The 18,256-nt window shown below is 41.6% G+C and overlaps 1 protein-coding gene across 3 annotated transcripts in view; it reads left to right on the forward strand.

The window, feature by feature from the left end:
- Positions 1–5,794: 5,794 nt before the first annotated feature.
- Positions 5,795–18,256, forward strand: part of gbf1 (golgi brefeldin A resistant guanine nucleotide exchange factor 1) — a 108,475-nt gene continuing 96,013 nt past the window's right edge. Inside the window, exons 1-3 of one of the 3 annotated variants that reach the window (XM_060925861.1) lie at positions 5,795–5,948; positions 14,275–14,468; positions 14,564–14,666. In XM_060925861.1, the coding sequence (XP_060781844.1) occupies positions 14,571–14,666 (96 nt within the window). In that variant the 5' untranslated portion in view covers positions 5,795–5,948; positions 14,275–14,468; positions 14,564–14,570. The remainder of the gene's footprint in view (positions 5,949–14,274; positions 14,469–14,563; positions 14,667–18,256) is intronic. The other 2 variants (XM_060925862.1, XM_060925860.1) reach the window with 2 other exon arrangements.

Raw genomic sequence — 18,256 nt, forward strand, 5'->3', positions numbered from 1 at the left:
TTGTACAACCCTGATTCCAAAAAAGTTGGGACAAAGCACAAATTGTAAATAAAAACGGAATGCAATAATTTACAAATCTCAAAAACTGATATTGTATTCACAATAGAACATAGACAACATATCAAATGTCGAAAGTGAGACATTTTGAAATTTCATGCCAAATATTGGCTCATTTGAAATTTAATGACAGCAACACATCTCAAAAAAGTTGGGACAGGGGCAATAAGAGGCTGGAAAAGTTAAAGGTACAAAAAAGGAACAGCTGGAGGACCAAATTGCAACTCATTAGGTCAATTGGCAATAGGTCATTAACATGACTGGGTATAAAAAGAGCATCTTGGAGTGGCAGCGGCTCTCAGAAGTAAAGATGGGAAGAGGATCACCAATCCCCCTAATTCTGCACCGACAAATGGTGGAGCAATATCAGAAAGGAGTTCGACAGTGTAAAATTGCAAAGAGTTTGAACATATCATCATCTACAGTGCATAATATCATCAAAATATTCAGAGAATCTGGAAGAATCTCTGTGCGTAAGGGTCAAGGCCGGAAAACCATACTGGGTGCCCGTGATCTTCGGGCCCTTAGACGGCACTGCATCACATACAGGCATGCTTCTGTATTGGAAATCACAAAATGGGCTCAGGAATATTTCCAGAGAACACTATCTGTGAACACAATTCACCGTGCCATCCGCCGTTGCCAGCTAAAACTCTATAGTCCAGAGAAGAAGCCGTATCTAAACATGATCCAGAAGTGCAGACGTCTTCTCTGGGCCAAGGCTCATTTAAAATGGACTGTGGCAAAGTGGAAAACTCTTCTGTGGTCAGACGAATCAAAATTTGAAGTTCTTTACGGAAATCAGGGACGTCGTGTCATTTGGACTAAAGAGGAGAAGGACGACCTAATTTGTTATCAGCGCTCAGTTCAGAAGCCTGCATCTCTGATGGTATGGGGTTGCATTAGTGCGTGTGGCATGGGCAGCTTACACATCTGGAAAGACACCATCAGTGCTGAAAGGTATATCCAGGTTCTAGAGCAACATATGCTGCCATCCAGACAACGTCTCTTTCAGGGAAGACTTTTCATTTTCCAACATGACAATGCCAAACCACATACTGCATCAATTACAGCATCATGGCTGCGTAGAAGAAGGGTCCGGGTACTGAACTGGCCAGCCTGCAGTCCAGATCTTTCACCCATAGAAAACATTTGGCGCATCATAAAACGGAAGATATAACAAAAAAGACCTAAGACAGTTGAGCAACTAGAATCCTACATTAGACAAGAATGGGTTAACATTCCTATCCCTAAACTTGAGCAACTTGTCTCCTCAGTCCCCAGACATTTACAGACTGTTGTAAAGAGAAAAGGGGATGTCTCACAGTGGTAAACATGGCCTTGTCCCAACTTTTTTGAGATGTGGTGTTGTCATGAAATTTAAAATCACCTAATTTTTCTCTTTAAATGATACATTTTCTCAGTTTAAACATTTGATATGTAATCTATGTTCTATTCTGAATAAAATATGGAATTTTGAAACTTCCACATCATTGCATTCCGTTTTTATTTACAATTTGTACTTTGTCCCAACTTTTTTGGAATCGGGGTTGTATAACCTGAGTTAATGTGACTTAACAAGAGAGTCTTGCTTACTTAATAGAATTCAGGAAACCAATTGTCTTTGAAAAATAAAGTAAGCACAACAAAGAATTCTTAGTCAGAAGTATTTTTTTATTTGAACAAAAACAAATTTCAGTCTAACTGAAGAGTTTTTAGCGTTTTAGAAGCAGCACACATCTCCTGCAAAAGTACATTTTTTCAAACTTTGGAGTTTTGGCCTCAAGTCACCTCCTCCCAGGTTCAACATGAACGTTTGAATGAAGTAAAAGGTGTTCTTCTTTTTCTTTTTTTTGGGTAGTACAAACGAAGGTTGTAAATTAGTCTGAAAGTCAGGCAAACAGCTTGAGCGTGGGTTCCAAGGTGATCCATCCTGGCCTCTATTTTCACATGTAAAGTTGCAAAACATGCATGTCCACTGCATTAATGTTATCTGTCTTCAGCTTGTCTTCAAGCTACAAAAAAAGAGAGAAAGTCTCAAATATGGATTCAAAGCAATGTATTTTTTAAAAGCAATGCAAAAAACAACTACTTTAAGTGCTCGCATGAGGTAATGGGAAGTAACATTGGCTAAATTAATGGTTTTCTTCAACAACTCACCTTAAATAAAGTTTAACCTAAGTACCCCTACAGCGAGTCCATGTAACATCACTCTGAATTCATGAAAATCAACTAACATTATTTCAGGTACCGACCAGCCCTTAGCCATGAGAGAAAAAATTCTGGCGCCATACCTGTAGCAGCCTGAACAACATACACCTACACAAGTGGCGTGGAAAACATGCACCACCAAGTCCTATATTTTGTTTTTTAAAATATATGCATAATCAATTACCACTTCAAGTTAGTGTAATAAAAATGTATGTTAACAAATTTTGGTAGAGGTTAAACCGTGGTTATGTCTGCTGTTATTCTGTGTGGTGTGGTATCAGCTAACCACACCACACAGTTAGGGTGGAGTTAGGAGGAGTTAAGGTGTAACTATGGTAGCATATATAGATTGGGTGCAGTCGCTGAGCTGCATTTATGCATTAAGTGATGCTGAGGAGTCATTTTCTTTTTATTATTTACTCTCTGTAAGCATTGCCTTTTATGGCGTCTTATTGGTGTGGCTAAATGTAAATAATCTGTGCCTTGAATTTGCTTGGAAATATAGGAGTGACTAACAATTATCAAGACATGCACATGAGTACAAAGAAAATCAGCATTACCATAACTTGTTCTGGCATTAAATGTTTTAGTTCAGTTTGGCTGGCAAAAAATATTTACGCACAACTTAACTAAAAGATTGACCAATTACAATTGGAATTGTGTGTTGTGGTAAGTTAAATTCAGAAGAATCTTTTTCACTATGCAGAAAGAAAACATCCCATTAACATGTTTGCTGAAAAATCACCTGATACTCACTGAAAACTATGATCCAATCCAATCCAATCCAATCCAATCCAATCCAATCCAATCCAGCTTTATTTATAAAGCACTTTGAAAAAAACAACCACATATGATGCTTATAATATTGTTGCTCTGGAGTTGTTTTAGGGGTCTTGTGCTAGGCAGCTTTTCACTCACTATCAGGATATTTTATCCCCAAACTGGATACCTCTGCCCAAAAATTAGGACTGGTTGATCAGCCACAAATGGGTACTTTAGCAGAAAAAGACAACAAATCTGTGGGCTCCACAACCATTTCTATGTCAAATTGTTTGAAACAATAATTGCATCAACAATCAATGTTTTGTGATTTGAAATTAAATGGGCAGTCCACATGCTCAAACCAAAGAATATACAGTACACTATATGGCCAAAAGTATGTGGACACCTGACCATCACATCCATATGTGGACCTTCCCCAAATTGTTGCAACAATGTTGTCAGCACACAAGTGTGAAGAGTGTCTTTATATGCTGTAGCATTAAGATTTCCCTTCCCTGGAACTAAAGGGACCAAACCTGTTTCATTATCTCAATGCCTTTGTGCACAAACTGAGGTCCATAAAGACATGGTTGAGGTGGTAGAATGCGAGTGGCCCGAGCCTTGATCTCAATTCACTGAACTTTTGGGATGAATTGGTATGCTGACTGCTCACCAGACCTTCTCACATGACATCAGTGCCTGACCTCACTAATGCTCATTAATAATAATACTAGCTGAAAGAACACAAATCCCCATGGCCATGTTCAAAATCTAATGGAAATCCTTCCCAGAAGAGCGGAGGCTGCAATAACAGGAAAAGTAGGGATGAAGTCTGTGTTAATGTCCATGGTATTGGAATGTGGATATGTGGGTGTGAGGGTTAGGTGTCAGCATACTTTTGGCCATTTTGTGTAGGTTTAATGTATATATGCAGTGGGTAATGTATAAGTCTCAGGGTCCCTGGAATCAGGCTACTTTCTGTGCAGAGTTGCGCTGCATGTTCTCCCTCATCACTGTGGATTTCCTCTGGGTTCTCCTGGTTTTCTCAGGCAGCATGGTGGTGTAAGTGGTTAGCACTGTTGCCTCACAACAAGATGGTTCTGGGTTCTAGCCCAGTGGCTGATGGGGGCCTTTCTGTGTAGGGTTTACATGTTCTCCCTGTGTGGGTTTCCCCCAAAGACATGCAGTTAGGTTAACATGGGCTGGAGTGGCTTTGCTCTTCTATGATGAGCTAAAATTTTGTTGTGCAGTCACAGTAAAAGTATTCTGTTCTATTCCTCTGGGTTCTCCGGTTTCCTCTGGCCTCCCAAAAACATACCACTAAACTAATTTGCCCCCAAGTGTGAATGTATGTTGTTGAAGCATTTGTCGAAGATGAATGAAATGTGGCAAAAAGTTGCATTAATGTTTTGAATTTTGAATAAGTAGTTAGTTATTTAGGATGGTTTCAGCAATGTCACAATAGTACAACCTACGCATTTGGCAGACACTCCTATACAGAGCTAATTACAAAACCTGCGAAAGAGAGATCTCATCTCATTTCATCTCATCATCTCTAGCCGCTTTATCCTGTTCTACAGGGTCACAGGCAAGCTGGAGCCTATCCCAGCTGACTATGGGCGAAAGGCGGGGTACACCCTGGACAAGTCGCCAGGTCATCACAGGGCACCTGCAAAAGAGATACTAACAGAACTTGAAACAGCAACAAAACTAAATCATTCCATACAATCAATTTGGGGCGGCACGGTGGTGTAGTGGTTAGCACTGTCGCCTCACAGCAAGAAGGTCCGGGTTCGAGCCCCGTGGCCAGCAAGGGCCTTTCTGTGTGGAGTTTGCATGTTCTCCCCGTGTCCGTGTGGGTTTCCTCCGGGTGCTCCGGTTTCCTCCACAGTCCAAAGACATGCAGGTTAGGTTAACTGGTGACTCTAAATTGACCGTGAGTGTGAATGGTTGTCTGTGTCTATGTGTCAGCCCTGTGATGACCTGGCGACTTGTCCAGGGTGTACCCCGCCTTTCGCCCGTAGTCAGCTGGGATAGGCTCCAGCTTGCCTGCGACCCTGTAGAACAGGATAAAGTGGCTACGGATAATGAGATGAGATGAGACAATCAATTTGATCATAGTACTAGCAAAATACCATATTCATAAATAGAAATTTAGCCACACTAAACTGTTATTTTTGGGATTTGAAAAAGACACCAAGCAGTACATAAAACAATTCCTGACTCACAAAATCAGAAAGCTGTTAAAACTATTGATTTTTGTGGTTATTTTAAGGTGTAGAGCTGAAAATACCCCTGCCTGAAATGTTAATGTTTTTGTTTCGAATGTATTAATGACTGCTTTTATTGTACAATAAAAGAAAAAAACCGTCAAAACCGTAAACAAACAAACAAACAAACAAACAAAAACTAACAGAATTTGCAGATAATCATATCCTGAAAGACTACAGACTAAAGTACTAACCCACTCACTGGCCACTGACAAAACCCAAACCGTGACGTCAGACCGAGTCCCAGCTCCGACCAACCACGTCACTACCGCTCAACCGAACTTAATGTTTCCGTGGCATGTTGCATTGACCCGCCTTCAGTTTGTCAAATAAATGATTATCCGTGAATCGACTCATTCATGTATGAAACATTAATGTTCTCACGGGTTTGAGTTAAACATATATATTCTTTATGAATATACGAGCCTAAAGGCTCTGTTATAAATGTCGGATGGAGAGAATCGGTGCATGCGATTGGCTGAAACATGGATCATGTCAAATGAAAACATCATGCTAGTTTGCACTTCATGCTTTTCCACGTCAGTAAGTTTACTTGCACGACCGGCTTACTAACCATAGAGACGTTAAATAACGCTACAGCTTCAGACAGAGTGAAACAACCTGGGCATGACGTGAGCTTGCTTAAACGTAAGACTGTATTTTAATCCGTTTGTGCAGTGTCATTATTTTAATGTGCGTTGTGGCGAGAAATATTTATCTTTACATTTGTCAGGCAGTTAGCTTGTTAGCTTGCTAACCACTGAACGCCATTTTGGATTCGCATCTGGACAGGTAATGTATTTTGTGTCCAGTTTGACAGGAAGGCATGGACATTATTGATGGACACCATGTCATGTGTCTCTTACAACTCCGTTTTGGGGAAAATTGCTGGATCTTGTTAAGTCGTTCTTTGATTAAGTTATTACCACAGCTAAACACCTAGCATGATAACTATAGCATTAGGATGAAATCTGTCAGGCTACACCGTTAATTTTGAATTCACACAGCGGCCACAGATTGTCAGCAGGTCGGATTATTAAACGACAGATCTACATTTATACTGCTGAAGACACTAAGTAGGTTTGTCCATTCTGAGATGTAAATGTCAGCTATCAGAACAGTCAGTGGAGCTGCAGCTCGCTTCATAAACTTTCTCTTAGCATTGCACAATTTCCTCATAATCTTATCTCGCTAGATAACATAGCTGACATTTTTCTTAACCCGTGAGATATAAACCTGTGTAATTTGTTGGCTGTTGACTGATCGGCGAAATGTGGGAGCTAAATGAGAGTAAACGGTTTAGACTAGTCATAATCCATCGTTGATGGTGTTTAATTTTGTGTTTATTCAAGTGAATTTTGAGTTGCTTGAATGGATAATATGGAAACGTCCTATTCGAGATTCACTCGCCGTTTATTTTACGTCGTTCTGGAAAGGACTTTAATGTTCTGTCATGTCTGATGATGCCACTATATGAAGGTCTGGAGTTTTAACTCTGATTCTTATCAAACTTTTCCACTCAACACTGATACAGCATTCAAATCCAGGACTATCTGTACCCTGGACCAGTTACCTGTGTCCATTTCTCATTGTATCCTACTGTGAAGGTAGGAGTTGGTGGGTTTATGATTTAGTATTGGGAGCCCCTGGGGTGTCCTGCCCGGCCCCTGGGGTGTCCTGCCCGGCCTCCGGGGTGTCCTGCCCTGCCTCCGGGGTGTCCTGCCCTGCCCCTGGGGTGTCCTGCCTCCGAGGTGTCCTGCCCTGCCCCTGGGGTACCCTCTCCCTGGAGTGTCCTGACCCTGTCATGCTACTTTTTAAATTTTCAAATTGCTTATCTGTCACAACAAAAGGCATCATGCTTATTTAATATTGACCTGTGCCTGATGTTGACAGATGTCACCCTCCGAGCACAACTACTTGGGTACAGTATGGTTCACTTGCCAATGGAAACAACGGTATAATGCCGGACTGTGGATTTGGTAGCGTCCTGTCCAGTGGAAGTGCTATTGTTCTTGTTACTTGTGAATTTGTTGTATTGGAACAGATGTTAAAGTAAAATGCAGCACGACATCTAGTGGTGTCCCTGGCTACGTTTTATTTATAATATTTATTTGTGTAAAACATTGGCTGTAAACTTCATTGTGCACTTTGCATATTATGCACTTCATTGTGCTGTACCTTTCTCCAACATTCACACTGATGTTGTGGCAGCAAGTGTCAAACAGTCCATTCAATAAGACTTCATGGCTGCGCCCCAAACCCCATTCTACACACTAAGTAGGATGCCTAAATAGGTGCTTTTGGACCGGACAAACTTTTTTTTTTAAATAGTACTTATAACTGTTGGAGGAAGGTCTTGTTTTCTGTGTTCCCTCATTGTAGGATCTGAGAGTGGTTGCAGTTCTTTGGATGCCATTTTGAAGGACTTTTTTTGCTTTAACTTCAGGGTAGGTACTCTCCCAGCACAAGAGGAACCACAAGTGATGTTATTGTACAGTGATTGGTCCAGGTGTAAGTGTACATTGATTGGTCAAACACAAACCAGTGTAGCACTGGCAACCTCTATTTTTAAAAACCCGTGTAAGACGTTAGCCATGTAAACGAGCTCTTAAAGTTAGTGTTAAAAAATGGAGAAAAACTTGGACAAATGGACTGACTGAGAAGTCCAGGCTTTATTGAGCATATATGTGATGGAGGAAATGCAGCATGATTTTGACGTCTAAGTGAAATATAATAATCGTTTCCAGTATTTCTTACTAATATCATGTTAGCAAGCTGGCTTATGCCACTTCAGCATTCTTGCTGGCGATGCAAAAAAAAAAAAATGCCCTTGAAGGTATGTAGTTCTTGGAGGAGCTCCCCAGTGGGTTTTTCTCTCAATAAGTTCCTTGAACCGTTTGGTCTGAAAGCGCCTAAAAGCAATGGCATCACTAGTGTACTTTTAACCAAATATCTGGCCAATTGTGACCTGATACTCCTGCACCAGTGCTGACTGTGGATTATGCTGCATTCAGCTTACCTCAGAAGTGGGAAGTTGAAGCTCAGAAGGACGTGATTTTTTTTATCTTGGTGCATTTGAGCTACGAAGTAGGTGGGAAAAACATGTACACCTTCGTTTGTCTTTTGTTAGCAACAAGCTAGCCGGCTAACTGCGATGAGTGGTCTGTATTTACCTCCTCAAAATGGCAAACTATGGAGTCAGTGTTATAGATTTAATAAGTGACTTTCTCTGTGCTGATTGATCTAAAGCAAGTGTGTGTGATATATATGCGTGCGCACACATCATAAGGCATTTAAAAGTAAGAATTATTATTTTGAGTTCTGAAGTAGGGCCTGACAGAAAAAAATCTATGTACACAACATAAATACCAAATAAAACGGTACTCTTGGAGCACTGTGCTCTTCAAGAACAATAAAAAAACAAAACAAAATGTATAACTTGACATTACTGTAACAACAATAGACAGGCCAATATCTGAACAAAGTCAAACTAATACTCCCATTTTGGCAAAGGAAGCATTTATCCATCTATCCATCTGTACTGCTTATCTGTCAGGGTCACGGGGGAAACTGGAGCCGATCCCAGCTGACTTTGGGCGAGAGGTGGGATTCGCCCTGGGCAAATCAACAGTCTATTGCAGAGCTAACACAGAGCTGAACAACTATCATACTCGCATTTACACCTGTGGGCAATTTCGAGCAGCAAGCTGACCAAACCCACTTGTCTTTGGATTGTGGGAGAAAACCGGAGCACCTGGAGGAAACCTGCACGGGGAGAGCATGCAAACTCCACACAGAAAAGCCCCAGTTGGCTGCGAAGTTTGAACCCAGCACCTTCTTGCTGTGAGGCAGTAGTGCTAACCACTGCGGTACTGTGCCGCTTCAGCGTTCATCCCGTGGAGAGAACTTCTGTTGTCCTCATAAACGTCGCCCGCAATGCTGAACACCCTCTCATTGGGTACTGCTGATGGGGGGGGAAGGCCGAATAATGCTTTACCTAAGCAAAAAGGTACTTAGTGATGTGGAGCCTCAATCACCACTTACAAGGCTTGTGCAAGGCTTCCTGTTTTATTATAGGCTCTTGCGGGGAGTGCTGCAGTTCCTCCACAATGCCTTCTGGTGCAGTAGACTCAGGACAGGGTTCAGGAGACAGCATGGTGTCACCAAGGTGTCCAGGACTGACAGGGTATGATCTGACCTTTGTTTTCTCTTCTAGAGCAGCTATGTGTGTGGGTAGTCTGTCAGGTGGGGCAACCTTCTACCTTTTTATTGCATTATATGTTGGGAGGGTATAGCTATCGCGCCATCTGTAAACATTTTAGTGGAGCATAACTCAAACTATTAGGAATTTTTTTTCACAAAACCTGACCGTTATGTTAAGTGACTAGAGAAGTTGCGCATTTTGGGATTTCTGTTTTTTTTTTTTTTTTTTTTCCCCATATTTCCATGGCAACTGATTCAGCTTAGGAAAATTTGGAGTGGGGTTTCATGTGGGGGCCGGGGCAGATCTGATCTCTTCTGATGACTCTTGTTTTAACCTGGTCTTTGAGCTTTGCCTTCAGTCATCGATCTTTATACTAAGGGTCAAACGGGCATCCAGGGCCAACCTGTTTCCTATCACTTAAGCTGAAAAATCTTTCTTTTTCAAAACTCTCCAACATGGTTTTCCTCATAGTTTGAATGCCATGTGTGTGTGGCCCAGTTGACTGAGGGAGTTGTAGAAGTCCAAATGCTGGTAGAATAGGCAGAGTACATAAGTCAAGTCAAACTCCCTCTCACGCCAGAATCTGGTCTTCCCGGGCAGTCTCCTGTCCCAATGTTAACTAACTCTTTTTAAGGCGTATGGGTGCGGCGCCGATCTCTGTTTCGATAGCCCTCGGCCTCTTGCCTATACAGCCAGGGTTACAGTGGGGGGGGGGGCTAGTCCTCTGGTAACCGCGAGAGTTTGACTTCCCCACTTGCATCTGTATTGCAGCATGGCTTGCCAGACAGTAGCAGGTACCATTTTTATGATGGTCTTTGATATGACCTGACCGCGAGTAGAACTTGCAATCTCCCAGTCAAGAGGCGGCCATGCTAACCACTAGGCCAACTTGCGGTCAGAGTACATAAGAGGAAGACATTATTTGCTAAAAGGGAATGAGCGTGAACAACGTTGCCAACAATGCCCTACTCATTAGCAGTTGGATAAGTGAACTGTCCGTAGGTTATCGGAGCGCTCGTCTGTTGTACAGTTCTTTGCATCATATGCAGTGTGGAATTCCGTCTTGTTGGAATTGCCTGAATGATGATGTGGAAGCAGTAGGTTATGCTTTTTCTGCAACACTGTGAGGTGGTGTTGGGAAACCACAAAATGGTGAATGCATGGCACATCTCTTCAGTTTGGCCAGGATGTCTTTGACTCTTTGGGACTCGAGGCCATCATGAATGACGAGCTGTAGCTGATGTGCAGTGCAGCTTAGATCCAGCTTCTCAATAAGCCACATGCCCTTTACCATGTTTGAGTCACTGTCTTACAGCACCAGTAAGACCTGGTCAGAGTCGGTGTCCCACTGCTCCAACACTGACATGATCATCCTGGATATGTAGTCCACTGTATGGGCCTCTGTCATGGCGTTTACATTTTAACACTACTGGGTGGGTCTTCCACTCCGCATCAGTGAAGGAGCTGTTAAGCTCACTGAAGCCTCCTTAGAGCCGGGCCAACAGTCTGTTGTAAATTAAATAACACCAGAATTCTCAACATTCAGGAGTTCATTTAAAGGGGAACAGAGGGCAATATATAGAGTAAATATAACAGTAAAACACATTAACGAACCTTATTCAAGACTTACAAAAGTTTTTTGTTCTAAGGTTGGAAAGTTATAGTGTTTTGAAAGTAGCTCGAGCAAACTATTTCCGCAGTTTGAACAGCCCGCCATGATATTAATTTTATCCAATCAGAATGCACGTTCATTTTCTCTGTGTAACACTCATGACGTATATATGTACCCAGTTGTGTTGGCTCATTGAGGTTGGGAATAGCACGTGTGAATCGGAAAGTAGGATGAATTGTAAGTGATCGGCTACACAATGCCACAGTGTGTTGCTTTCGGGTGTAATAACAGGACCGATGGAAAGCATAACGATCATCCAGACATGTCTTTTCACTCGTATCCGCTGAAAAACACCAAGCGAGTTCGAGCTTTCTTCTCTTCTTTCGTCATCACCAGAGTCGAGAGTACCTCTCCTAGGTTCAAACTGGTACCCTTCTAAGCCATACCCTGCTTGCAGTGTGTCTTGCGGGATCTCTTCGTATGATTCGACAGAGCTGTCGCTTTCACTTGATGCGCCCGACGCCATGATTACACGCTTCTCTCCTAGTGCAGTGGGTAGCGCTGACGTCACGGTCTTTTAAAAATGGCGACTCTTGTGCCGTTTAGCGTACCGACTATTATATTTACAATTACCAAGATATTTTGTTGTCACACATCACATTATCTCTAGCCGCTTTATCCTTCTACAGGGTCGCAGGCAAGCTGGAGCCTATCCCAGCTGACTACGGGCGAAAGGCGGGGTACACCCTGGACAAGTCGCCAGGTCATCACAGGGCTGACACATAGACACAGACAACCATTCACACTCACATTCACACCTACGGTCAATTTTAGAGTCACCAGTTAACCTAACCTGCATGTCTTTGGACTGTGGGGGAAACCGGAGCACCCGGAGGAAACCCACGCGGACACGGGGAGAACATGCAAACTCCGCACAGAAAGGCCCTCGCCGGCCCCGGGGCTCGAACCCAGGACCTTCTTGCTGTGAGGCGACAGCGCTAACCACTACACCACCGTGCCGCATATTTTGTTGTTTTCTAGTATATAAATTTGATAGAATACTTAAGAATACGTTACTTTGTCACATCAGCAACTGTATATATTATATTTGGTACCCCTTTAACTTTCTCTTCACATCAGCGTACATTTTCTCCACCATCATGATTTGTATCATGACTCAAGTTTTGCCATCTGGCTTTGGAAACCAACATTTGCAACCATGTTACATGGTACGATGTCTCTTGCCACCATTTTCATTATTGTCTTGTCTAAATCCTTTGCTCTTGCAGTCCCCCTTTTGTTGTTTTGTCCAACACATTGTGGAGTGTGGGCTGTACTGTCTTGGGAATTGTGGATTTTTAAAAATTGCTTCTTTATATTGTGGTTTGTTTTTCAAATGGATCAATAAGTTTATATTTTTCTGTTTGGCCATGCTGGAGCCCTGGCCCATAGTTTGCTTGCAAACATTACACTGGTGAGCATAATCACTTTGGGATAAGTTATCCCAGATTTTGGAAGTTCTCTGGAAATGGACACATTTATTACCCCCTGTACCTGTTTATCAAAAAGCAGGTATAGTTATTGGTGCTCATTATGCTTTAATGGTTTATAATTTTTCAATGAAACTGTAACAATAAACAAAAACTATCCAATGCCCCATTATGGTGCACGAGTTATAACCCATTACCTGATCTGCAGTTTTAAGAGTTAGACTCACCTAAATTCAAAGCTTCTGGAGGAAATAAAGTTAAATTTTGATTCATCCAGTAAAGCTTGAAGTATAAATTTCATTTTAAAGAAATGAAACCGAAAGAAGACAAGTCGGACATGATAAGGATGACTGAATCGCATTGTGATTGAAAACAAACCGTGAGTGAGTTCGGCACTGTCGTAAAATTCCCCCGAAGTATTGTACAATAATGTGTTAATATGAGCCATACAAAAGAAAAATACAGTTAAAAGTTGGAATGAAATTAAGATTCACCACAGATATTTATTTTCCTCTGAGGTATTTTTGAATGCCATTTCTCCAATTTTGAAGAATTCAAAGTCTAATAATCTATAATTAGGTATTATGCCGTGGCTATTTTTACACACGTACCTGCTGTACTCAGTTTCCCTAGAATTTCGTAAACAATAACACGGCCGGATCACTGAGGGGATTGAACTAGTTTTGTTGGAACTTTATTGATGTGACTCTTGAATAATTACCATTTAAAAATGGTGAATTTTAACAATCCCTAAAAAAACATGGTCCATTAAAGCACAAGGTATCGTTACTATATTGTCTGGGGCGGTTATATGTTGAGTATATATTGAGGGGCGGTATACTTTTGAGTAATTTTCTCTAGTCTGTAAACCAGATGTTACCTATAATGTAGAAAGTGTAACAAAATATGTAGCGTACTTGTACTATTTATGTAAACTGCTTATTACCATTATAACTCATTTTATATTCTATTGCAACTTTTAATCAAGTTTTCAAGGAGTTTGGCCTTATGTAGCCTTAGCAGCGAGCCAGCAAGTATAAATAATCTGCACATGAACAAATGACACTGTTAAACACCTCACAGTGTCTGTCTTTTACAATTGTTTATCCTGCCATGGGCAATGCTAGTCACTGTTACAAACAGTACAGTGCGCAACACCGTCATTATTTTACCTCTATTAGGCAAGAGTACACTTTCGTGTAGTCTGAGGTGAAGTAGGGGTTTTTTTTGGGGGGGAGGCACTCTGCCATGACGCTTCTGGATGCACTGAACTGATGGACTCTCCGTCCGGGAGAGAAGACGTAAAGCCCGCCCACACAGAGCATTGATTGGTCTGCTTAGCAAGACAGAGCAATCAGTGTGCGGGAAACTTCCGGGAGAGTTGGCAATAATTAAACTTGTCCCATCAGACAGGCAGGTGCAGATTTGACTTGTCTGGACCGAACATTTAGTGGTATCATCCAGTCAGGCTACCGCTATTGCCGCTATTGTGACCTTGAGTTGAACGCATCATTACTATTGCAGGATTGTTGGGCAGTTGAGCAGCTCAGGAGCCTCTGACTCCATGATCATGTGATACTGTAGCTTTAGTAAGCGTGCAAACGTTATGCCTCTTGTTATTTACGTTATGTTACTAAAGTATTATGTATATGACATTTCTGTTGACAGGCTCTGAGGAGGACAGTTATGGAGTGTGGAATCTTTTCTGCCTCAGTCCAGCACCATAAGGCTAATCCAGAAATCTTTAGTTATCTGACATAACCCTTCCTCAAATATTAAACAGGAGTTCAGCTGGTGTGGTTTAGTGACTTACATTACCCATGATGAACAAGTAGCGCTGTATCACCTTCAGACTGAAAGATGTATGAAAACAGTTTAAATCTTGTTTAAACACACACCTTTCTGCTTTTTAATCCTCAGTGCATGGCATAACTACATTCTCCTGTTTTATCTTCAGATTCGCGATGGTGGACAAGAATATATACATCATCCAAGGGGAGATTGCAACAGTGGTTGGTGCCATCAAGAGAAACTCCAGATGGAGTACACACACACCGCTGGTAAACTGACTCTGTATTTATATGTTTAACTCATTTATTTATGTTGATTTAAGTCATACAAGGGGTCGTTTGAAAATCATGATGGTACAAGGACTTGTTCAAGAGTCAATACACAATTCAAAGAAAATAGTGAAGCGTTTGGAGCCATACTTGCTAGCTTGGAGAGGAGGAAACACAATGAGGTTTAAGGATGCACAGTTCATATTTCAACTGTGATCCTGACATTTTGACGTCTTCAATTAATTCAGTATAATTGGTTATAATGTTGGTGAGCTAGCTAGTGAAATTAGAAAATGTTAGTCATCCCTGGTATCCTTTGGGCTTCATGTTGTGTTTTTTTTTTTTTTTTTTTAAATTCTCCAACATTAGAAACGGAGACCCTGTTTGAATGTTTATAGGATTTAAAAAAAAAAAAAAGAAGCAGCACTTGTTCTTGCTTCACATTTCAAACAAAAAATTTGGACAGTAAAGCATTTAACACAATTTAAAAAAAAAAAAAATTTTTTTTGTTCTTTCTCACAACACTTAAAGTGCCATTCCATCATTGGATGTATTCTTTGGCATAAAATACAATATATTTTATGACAACATGACTAGACAGAGAAATCTTTTAGCTTCAAAATGATATATCAAACACAATTTTTTGACAACGACAAGTATATTAATTTTGCGACCAAAGTCACCTACCCTTTTAATTTCCGCGCGGTAGTGAAACGTGATGTCATCGGCAGGTTCCCCTTCTTGTGTACCACATGTCGGTCTACTTTTAGACCAGGAGACCCCCAAAATGAGAGAGTCATTTCTCCTCGTATATGGGGGCCAAAAAAATTGTGAAAAATTGAGTTAATCTTTCAGTTAGCTAGATTTATTGGTATTAGCTAGATTTATTGGTATTATTTTTATCGCGTTCTATCCGCCATTGCTAATAATATGTGCCACGTCACATGGTACACAAGAAGGGGAACCTGCCGATGACATCACGCGCGGAAATTAAAAGGGTAGGTGACTTTGGTCGTAAAATTAATATACTTGTCGTTGTCAAAAAAATTGTTTGATATATCATTTTGAAGCTAAAAGATTTCTCTATCTAGTGATACCATTTATATATGTTGTCAAAATATATTGTATTTTATGCCAAAGAATACATCCAATGGTGGAATGGCACTTTAAGAGATGTTTGGAGATTGATGACACCAAGTAATGAAGCGTTTCAGGTGTTTTGTCCCATTCTTCTTGTAAGCAGGTCGTAACGTGTGCAACAGTAAAGGTACGGTGTTGTCATTTTTCATTTCAAAATTCTCCACACGTTCTCTATTGGGGACAGAGGGGACGGACACGCCCTTCCAGGGGTTTTTCTAGAAAAATTTAGTATGAGGGCGCTCACCATGGCGAGGGAGCGAAGCAACCGGGGTGTGTGTGTGTGTGTCCCCGCCGTGCAAAGCCTTTGAAAAATTGAGGCTACAATGGGACATTCTGAGGCTATCTGAGAGGGAAATTGTAACTAATTGTTTGTCAACATTGAAAAAGAAAGAAGTAATCTTCTGCCCCGGACAGTCTTTGGCTTTCTTCCGTTTCGTGCCGTGGGATGACATCTTTAAATGCCCAAGTGTCAACAAAAACAACTCGTGAACTACTTCTGTCAAAAACTCCCGTGCCAGTGGGTGAAAGGTCATTCAGTCTCGAGAAATCTCGCTCTACAAGTCAGCTGACCTTGTATGTAACCCATGTCAAATATCGCGAGAGCAGCCGCGACAAGTAAACAACTAAACAACATGGTGCCTCAGTCTGGGAAACACCAATTCGGATTGTTTTTTCACCGTCTGGCGGTGTATCTACTATGATTGGAATATTTTTGGAGTAATTATAACGTATTTGATGATCAGACACATTGTCACGTGGTGTTGCTGGGATGTTTTCATGGAGTAAAGATCGTTTTGAGAGAGACTGCATGTTGTGCAATAGCATATAAGTGCATGGCCTAAGTGTGACTTGGGGTTTAATAGGCATTTCGGTAAGAGGGCGCAGCGCCCCTGTTCCCCGGTTTAGACGAAAGCCTGCCTTCTTCCACAGCCATGCTTTTTTTAACATGTGCAGATGTGGTTTTGGTTTGTCTTGTTGAAATACCCCTGGAAAAGGTGTCGTCTTGAAGGCAGCATATGTTGCTTCAAAATCTCAATGCACTTTTCTGAATTAATGCCATCACAGAAGAGAAAGTTACTTTTTGCCAAGGGCACTGACACAACCCCATACTATGGTAGACCCTGGCTTTTGGACTTGTTACTGGTAACGGTCTGGATGGGTCTTTTTCATCTTTGATCCAGAGCACACAGTGTCCGTTTCTAATAATAATTAAAAAAAAAAAGACCTAGAATACCGATTTGTCTGACCACAGTACACATTTCCACTGTGTGATGGTCCATCTCAGATGCCTCCGAGCCCAGAGAAGTTGACGGCGCTTCTGGACACAGTTAACATAAGGCCTCCATTTTGCACAGTAAGGTTTTAACTGGCATTTGTGGACATAACTCTGTATTGTAGTGCTTGACAAAGGTTTGCCAAAGTAATCCCAAGCCCATGTGGTTATATCAGCTATAGATGAAGGATGGTTCTTGATGCAGTGCTGTCTGAGGGATCGGAGATTATGGGTGTTCAGCTTAAGTTTGTGCCCTTGCTTTTTATCCTAATCCCTTCTTATCTTTCTTTGAGGAACATTGTTTTTAAACGTTTAAATAATTTTCCTCACACATTTGTTGACAAACTGTATAGCTCCTCAGCCCATCTTTGCTCCTCGAACTCTAAGGCCCACTTTACACGGGGGCGGTCTGAAACAAAAACGCAAAAGTCCGTTTTCGTTCTCACTTTTTTCCGCGTCTACACGACCGTTTTCAAGGAGGAAATCTGTGTCTATACGGTGACGCATAAATGTGTGGAATTCAATGGGATGTGCATGCCAGGCGGCTAGGTGGTGCTGTGAAAGACCTCCGCTATGTCTGCACGCATGCGCAACGTCTTCCGTCTTGTCTGATCTGCACATCTGCGCCGCGAAAACTTTGACTGCTCTGGCTATGGTAAATAAAAAAGTAAGCGCATACTATACCCACCTCTGTTCATTAACGGTATATGTGCAGATTCGGTATAGATGTTCGAAGGACTCCTGGACGTTTATTAAAGCTGCCAGAGCAGCTTGAAGGTCCATTGGATCGATGTAATCAGACATGCTCTTACTTTTTTACTTACTTTCTTACTTCCCGGGCTGGCATGTACAGTGTATGACGTAAACGCGTACCCGACGTGAGCAGATCCGAGCAGAGTTTCGCGTATTGGGTAGTTTAGACGGATATGCAACGGGGGCTGTTTTTAACTTATCCACTCTGGAAGGCGTTTTCAATTTTTTCCGTTTTTCAGCCTCGGAAACGCCGTCCCCGTGTAGACGAAAGGCACTTCCGATAAAATATTTAGTCGTTTTTACCCGACAGCGTCCTCGTGTAAACGGGCCCTAAGCCTTTCCTGGATACTGATTTTGTACCAAATCATGATTACAATCACCTGGTGACATCACCGGTTTCAAATTGCATCATTATGTAATTGTT

The sequence above is a fragment of the Neoarius graeffei genome, chromosome 7, assembly GCF_027579695.1.
Source record: "Neoarius graeffei isolate fNeoGra1 chromosome 7, fNeoGra1.pri, whole genome shotgun sequence".
Classification (NCBI taxonomy): Eukaryota; Metazoa; Chordata; class Actinopteri; order Siluriformes; family Ariidae; genus Neoarius; species Neoarius graeffei.